The 7,623-nt window shown below is 37.7% G+C and overlaps 1 protein-coding gene across 1 annotated transcript; it reads right to left on the bottom strand.

Moving 5' to 3' along the window:
- Window positions 1-1,426: 1,426 nt before the first annotated feature.
- LOC129350803 (THAP domain-containing protein 2-like) lies at window positions 1,427-3,967 on the bottom strand. Its single transcript, XM_055018373.1, has 3 exons — window positions 3,827-3,967; window positions 2,964-3,215; window positions 1,427-1,987 (listed from the first exon to the last, which is right to left on the bottom strand). Exons 1-3 carry the CDS (start codon window positions 3,904-3,906, stop codon window positions 1,873-1,875), a joined length of 447 nt encoding a protein of 148 aa, XP_054874348.1. The 5' UTR covers window positions 3,907-3,967; the 3' UTR covers window positions 1,427-1,872.
- Window positions 3,968-7,623: the final 3,656 nt, after the last annotated feature.

Genomic DNA, 7,623 nt, shown 5'->3' with positions numbered 1-7,623 from the left:
TAATTGCCGATTAGTCTCTTAAAAGCCAAATAAATTGGATTAGTCAAGAAGTTTAAATTTCTTAGTCATATTTTAAATGTGACAAAAAAATATAAAAATAAAGCGTCTTGAGACAATTTGACCTGTATTTGGCGTTATATAAATAAAATTGAACTAAAACTGTATGTATCTTGTAATGTTGGAGTAATTCAGCCATATATGTTGGAAAACACATTTTCTTTGTCCATTAATCTGTTGATTGTTTTCTCCAGTAATTCATTTCTTGTTTTGGTTTATAAAATGTCAAACCCAAATATATTCAGTTTACTGTCATAAAAACCAAAAAGATTTACATTCATGATGCAGGAATCAGGCAGTTTTTCACTTTTTATCTTAGTTTAGTCAGAAAGATAGTTGATAATGTGTAAATTGTTGCAGCTTGTGAGCCGTAAAAGGTTTTAATCTTTGGGGCCGAGTGTCAAAAAACATTTAGAAACCAACATCAACAAAACACTCAACAAAGATTTGAACATCATTAAAGTGAAATCCGACTTTTGCATGACAATGTCTAATTAAAGGACATTTATTTCCAACGTAAATGTGTGATATTCATCCTCTGGAGCTTTCTCTTCACATCGTCTTCCACCTGTACTGGTTTGGTCGGGAGCATGTGCAACAAACATTTGAAAAACTGCACTTTAACAACAATGAATGACACTGAAGTTTAATCTCTACATAAATGAGACTGAGTCTGGATGTGCTGCTCTGTCATTAACTCCTAAGTTTAGGGAAAGTTCAAACAAAAGAGGACAGTTCAGATAAGACTTGGGAATGAGCTTATTTTGAACAAACATCTCAGACTTTCTGAGCTTCAGCACCTATAACAAGATATTTTAACAACAAGCAACTCAAGAGATCCAGAAGTTGGAGAGAGTTAGCTTTAGCTGAGCCAAAGAACATGTGGGACGCTAACCTAGCAAACATTTCAGACTTTTCTCTGTGAATTCTGAGAAATAATTTCCTATTTAATGACAGAGCTACACATCTCAACTCAGTCTCATTAAAACAGACTCTAATTCAGTGTCATCCATCCATATTAAAGTGCAGTTACCCAAAATGTTTGTTGCATGAGCTCCAACAAAACCTGTCCCGGTAGAAGGCCACTTTGACAAACAGGAAGTGGATGATTCCAAGCAGATTTATAGAAGGGGGAACCGGACTGTACTAAGTGTGGTCGAGTATAGAGGGGTGTTTTGTGGGTTTTTAAGGCTGATAATGATTATTAGTGAGACATTTGGAGTAGATATTCATTTGCAGTAAATGAAAGTATTTAAAATCTTGGGAGTTAAACTTAGAAGAACACAAACTTTAACAGAAAACTTTGTTAATACGTTTTTGTTTTTTTTTACAGATGTTAAGTTAAAGGAATTTTATACGTGACGTATAACCAATCAAATCACTCCAGAAGACAGAGCGACCACAGGTAGATTAAGGTTCAGAGCCAAAGTAGCACCATTTTTAAATGTATTTATTACCATAAATCAGTAAAAAATAAAATACTGATAATCAGTAAATCAGTCAGCCCACAATTACTACAATTCTACAATGTATGTCTCTTTCCTTTGACTTGTCATTTTTACAATATACGATGTATATGATGGCGTTTTTTCATACCAAAGGCTATACTATGATGTTTTCTAAGAGACATACAATGCTACTCTGTTTGTTCTGGTCCTGGGCTGCTGCACTCCTCCTCTGTTGTTTTCTGGATTGTACTCAGCTGTATGCCTTCGTCCACCCGGCCTCCGTTGACTCGTCCCGCCTGCAATCTCTGGAGCTGAAGCTGGATTGGAACAGACCAAAGTACAGTCCAATCACGATGCCATCTGCCTCTCAAAAGGCTCCTTCATCTGGTGGAACTTCTTCTGAGGGGAAGCTGAGCTGGCCCAGCAGAACTTTGGAGATGTGTTCCAGTGGTTGGTGGATGTGTGGGGAGATAGAGAGGGACCTTTGAATTGTTCAGAAAGGAAAACAGGAAACCCATTAGTAGTTTTAGTTTAGGGTGCTACTGCGGTGTGTTCTTGGTTTTAAGAGGTGAACAGGAAGAGTTTTTTTTTTGTATTGATTATCTTTCACTTTGTTCCTGGTTGGAATGCCCATCAATGTCAACATGAAGTTTACTTTTAGTTCTATTTATTTATTTTTATTTTACTAACACCCATTTGTTTTTAACCCCCTCACATGTGTTGTTGTTGTAAACTTCCTCTTTCAAATAAATACTCGTCTAACCCTCTGGAAACCAGCGTTTGGACTGTTTTGGTGTTGCTCCTCACCTACTTCAGACAGCTGGGACATAATGTTTTATGGACTAAAGGCTATACTATGACGTTTTTAGAGCAACATGCTATACCATGACGTTTTTAGAGCGACATGCTATACTATGACGTTTCTTGGGCGACACGCTATACTATAGACTTTTTTAATTGACATATTACTATGACGTTTTTTTATTTTAGTTTTTTTGTTGTTTTTTAGCAACATATAAGAATTTGAACAATTTTAAAAATTACTATACTTTTACTTGTGCAATGAACTATTATTCTATAGCATTTTTTAGACGACATATTATACTCTGATGTTTTCTTGAGTAACATACTATTTTGACAATATACTGCACTATGACATTTTTTGAACCACATATCATACATGACAATTTTAGGCAACATCCTATCATTTTGCACTTTTTGAACCACATAATAATCTATGGGGTTTTTTTGCCGACATGCTATACTATGAACTACAGGCCATACTATGTTATTCTTGAAAAGTATACTATACTTTGACATTTTCTGAACTACATCCTATACTATGGCGTTATACACAGAGTGCTTTGGTTACATGTTGATTTATAATCTAGACTTTTTTCTGTTTTGTTTTTTGACAGGATTACCACAGACCTGACCGTGAACACCGTCGACACCCACCTCAGGGAGACGCTGCCTAAGATCTCAAGGCTGCTTGGTTGTGGTCTTTCTGGCACGTACTCTTCCAAGATGAGCCGGGAAGTTAAACACTGATGGAATGACACCAGGTCTAAGCCGACAAACCTGCTCATCCCTGTCAAACTCACAGGTTTAAAATGATCACTGCAGAGCACCCACTCATCATTTGCAGCAAACCCCTCTGTCCTCAGAGCTGCTTCCCACTTCCTCCTCAGCCCATAGTCTCTGGGAAACCTACATGGAGTAAGAAAAGTAGACAGAAGTAAATAAGTCTGTACACAACATGTTTAAAAAGAAATCATGCTAATAAATTAAGTACAAAGAACCAAATCAGCCAGTATACTGGAGACCAGAGCTATTTAATTTGATAAGTATAACCTTGTTTAGTAACATTTCAATGATTTGAGAGCAGTCCTAAATAATTGTCTGTAATCCCAATTATACAATCGGTTTGGAGGAACAACCTAGATGGTAATCTGGATATATATGAGTTAGGCTTTATAACTACTATTGGTAGTATTGGTGGTAGTAATAGCAATGCGACTACTATTAGTACACTACAGCTGCTGATACTGGCACTGCTACTACAACTTGTAATATTATTACAAATGCTGATACTATTTCTACAACTCAAACAGCTATTTATACCACTACTGCTGCTTGTACTTTTAGTATTACTACTACTGCTTGTACAACTATACTACAGCTACTATTAATCGTCTGGTATTTGGTTGTCAAGCTGCTAGCTCGCCTTAGCGTTTTGCTAGTGGCTAACTAGTTAGCTCTCAGACTGGAAGCTCTCAACAAGATTTAATACTGGAAAAAGAGCCAAAAACTATTCTTACCTATGAAAAGTCATTCCAAGTTTCCTTGTCTCAATCGTACGACGTAGTGTGTAACTGTATGCAGCACAGTGAGCCGGCATACTTGTTGTTTCCGTTTCCACGCCGTCTACATCAACAGAATGCACTGAAACTTTGCCCCCACTAGCTTAGCCTCGCCGCAGGCACGCAGCTCAAAGGGGCGTGTCCTATCTACTGATTCATATGGCCCAGAGCCATTTGATTGACAGCTCAGTCCACCAATTAAAAGCAAAGGCTTTTGTCTTTACTTTTACTTGGTGGACTGAGGAATGACGAAATGAAAAAGGGAATGCAAAACGGGAAAGACAATGATAAAACGGAAAAATGCAAGGAAAAAAGCGAAAAGGGAAAAGCAAAGACAAAATTTTCCTTTTTATTTATTTATTTATTTACTTATTTATTTATTTATTTCTCTTTATATTTCCACATTTATTTATTTATTTCTCTTTATATTTCCACATTTATTTATTTGTTTCTCTTTATATTTCCACATTTATTTATTTATTTATTTATATTTTATTGTGGCATTCCTGTGACTCCATAATTATATTGCTTATATACAGCATTATTTATATTTATATATATATATATATATATATATATATATATATATATATATACATGTGTGTGTGTATATATATATATATATATATAACCTGCCTCTAATTTGCAGCAACAAGAAGTACAAGACAAGATGTATTTCATAACTCATTAATAGTTTGACTCTTTTTAAGGTTATATAATTTCCCAGAAATTTAATGCTTTACAAAGTATTGTGAACCAGTACTGCCTGGGACTGCCTGCAATCCATATCTGCATTGTTGTCAGCGATAAGGGACCAAAAAAAGAGAAAAGTTCTTGTATTCATTGGATATTTTTTCAGTTAATCCGTCGATTAATCAGTTATCAGAATATTGCACTGTCACATCATTAAAGGATGTGTTATTTATCCTTAAACAGCAATGTATCAATTTAGCTGTGGATACCCTCTGGCATGCTGTTCGTCCTGAATCCGATGGGTCATATCAGAGGGTATAGTCACAAATGATCTGTGTCGTATGTGTTTTTCGAAGACAAATCAGTTTATCGCTATGGACAGAGCAAAGAGTACAGAGAGCTGTTTGTCTTGATATAGGTTATGTCATGTGTATGGGAGGAAGGAGAAAGAATAGAGCTGGCTGTAACTGTCGTGGTGAAGAGACACGTACATGAAGCCAGAGCTCTCCATTTTCCAGTCAGTCTATCATCCAGCTGTTACCTTGCCCCCCACAATGGCCTTCCAAAGTGAACATTGTGTCAACATATCTGTGATCTTTTACAAGATATACACTTATTTTCCTATTTAAATAAAATGCTGTGTCTTTAAACTATAATCATTCCATTCTTATCTTAACCCCACTTCTGATCTTACTCTGGTTCTCTTTCTGACGAAACGTACTCTTGAACACAGTACTGTTGTTTCAATAAATGTCCTCGTTTATTTTTCAGCAGTGATTTGCAACATTTTACTGTGACTATGGAATGTAGCAGAAACTATGCACAAATGACCTATACGGGGATTTAATTTGGAGCAATTGTTACCCATGTAAGGTCGTTTGACTAACCAATAGGGACAGGGCAAGGAGTGCAGATATCAGGAAAGAGTTCAGAGTCAAAGTGTTTCCCCTTGACACTGAATTGAATTAGTTCAGGCAGTGTGTACATCTGATCAGGAAGCCTCCTGAACACCTTGTTCTGGCAGTTTTACACGAAATTTAAGGGAAGGCCGAGAAGTTTTCTTACCTGTTAATGCCTTGGCAATCTCCAGACAGAGCTGGGGGAAATGTCAAGAAAAAGGGAGTTGGTTGTGTGTTTTTGCAGGAGTAGAGTAGATTGCGCATACAAATAAATCCACTTCAGTTCAAAGAAGACTCTTTGACCAGGGGCTAAAGTGTAGGTCATTATTCAGAAATTTACTTTGTGATGAGCCTGATTTTATGTAGTAAAATTGGGTGAGGGTAGCATTTTGCTGCGTGCAGTTGAAAGCCAGTGTTGGAGAGTTCTCAGTTTGAAATTGATTGCATAAGCTTATTTGAAGTATGCAAAAACAAATCTGTGTTTGTGTGCCTGTAGTTGTGTACGGTCAACTCCTGCAGAGTGCATGAACTGTGTTTGGTGACATTAGAATAACCCATTTTTGGCACTCTGTCTCTCAACACACACAAGCACACATGCACACACACACACACACACACAAAAAGCCCGGCGTGACCACTTAATCCTTCTCAGTGCCCACTCTCCACACTACAACACTCTGCACTCACTGTTTGCCCTCACTGCCTCTCCTCCGCCCCACTTCTTTCCTTCTCTTAATCCGTCTCTTTCTCTCTCCGCCCTTTTTTTTTTTTTTTTTTACTTTTACCTCCTCCACTTTCTCTGACCTGTCATCTCACCATCTGATCTCATCTGCTCCCTCTTATAAGGTCATCTCTCCACTGCTGTATTTTCTCAGGGAGTGAGGACAGCGAGAGGCCCTTTCTCTTTGATTCCTCTCTCCATCGGGAGGTGAAGGGCTCGGGTGTGTGAGGTGACACACTGGATTAGAGGGTTGCATTCAGTCTGGATGTGGGGTCATCCACAGGGGGTTCTCAGGGGCCACTTTGCGGATTGTTGCCCACTGATCTGTCATGGCCAGCCAAAACACATTTCAAAGCCCTTTTGATCCACCCCAACACTCTCCACAGGCAACACATTCATGCACACCACATATGCATGTACAAGCACATTCAAGCAAACTTTTTAATAGGGTCAACTGGAGTTCTTGAAGACATCCCAGGACATCGTCACACAGTTTAACCGTTGTGTTCTCCTGGAAGCTTTCAAAATTGTTCTCATGAGATAAAGTAATGCCATCTTTGAGATGTTTCTTAACTATGAACAGTAAAATCTATCAACTATAACAATCCATATTATTATCCCAGATTTGAAACTTGAAACTTGAAAAATTAACTGATATTAAGTATGACCCAAATCTGCAGCTTTTTCTGATACATTCATGATGCATTTTATCTCTTCATCTTTTCTCGTAAGGCATAATCACAATGTGTAAATGTATAAAAACCACTATTCTCTAACTTGTCATAAACATGTCGACTGTAACTCACAAATGACCAAGGCCCTGAGTTTTTATGATAATATTGTGCAGTCAATATTCTTCTTGATGACTTAAAACTAGAAAATCAATAGCCAAAGCTCTTTTTCTGGAACTTAACTGTCAAAAAACTTTGAAATGGATGAACCTCTTCCTCAGAGAGAGAAATCTGAAGACATGCAGAAGATGCAGATGCAGAGAAAGAATGAAGCGATGAGGGAAAAGAGCTCAGTCCAGACAGGAAGCTGGATCTCTCTTCCAGCATCACTGACAATGTGAAATCACTGGACAGCATAACCAATAGACTTACAGCCTTGGACTGTTGTATTATGTGTTTCCGAGAAAGACGGCTTCAGGAATCACTCGGAATTTCATTGTTACCAGTGACAGCATTTTTACATGGTTCGGAGTGGCATAGAAAGAGCTGTGTTACATCATCTACACTTTTCTGTACTGAGTCCAATCTAAAAGTGAGTACAGCACATGTGAAGTGCACTTGAGAGCCTTTGCTGCCCTGTCCATCCATCTACATCACCTCCTCCTACCTCTAGTCCCCCAAGTAGCTGCCTGGGAAACTTGAGTTCAAGTCGAGAGAAAAAGAGAGCTATTTAAAAAAATCTGTGGTAGTATGAAGTTGTGTATTTATTTA

The sequence above is a fragment of the Amphiprion ocellaris genome, chromosome 16 (genome assembly GCF_022539595.1).
Source record: "Amphiprion ocellaris isolate individual 3 ecotype Okinawa chromosome 16, ASM2253959v1, whole genome shotgun sequence".
Taxonomy (NCBI): domain Eukaryota; kingdom Metazoa; phylum Chordata; class Actinopteri; family Pomacentridae; genus Amphiprion; species Amphiprion ocellaris.
This window is presented reverse-complemented; position numbering and strand designations above follow the sequence as displayed.

What these genes read in the sequence shown, in the direction of transcription:
- LOC129350803 (XM_055018373.1), bottom strand. Translation starts at nt 3,906, where the DNA reads ATGCCGGCTCACTGTGCTGCATACAGTTACACACTACGTCGTACGATT. An exon ending in CTTGGAATGACTTTTCATAG is followed by an intron (nt 3,216 to 3,826) that starts GTAAGAATAGTT and finishes TACTCCATGTAG; the next exon opens with GTTTCCCAGAGACTATGGGC. An exon ending in TTAGGCAGCGTCTCCCTGAG is followed by an intron (nt 1,988 to 2,963) that starts GTGGGTGTCGAC and finishes AACAATTCAAAG; the next exon opens with GTCCCTCTCTATCTCCCCAC.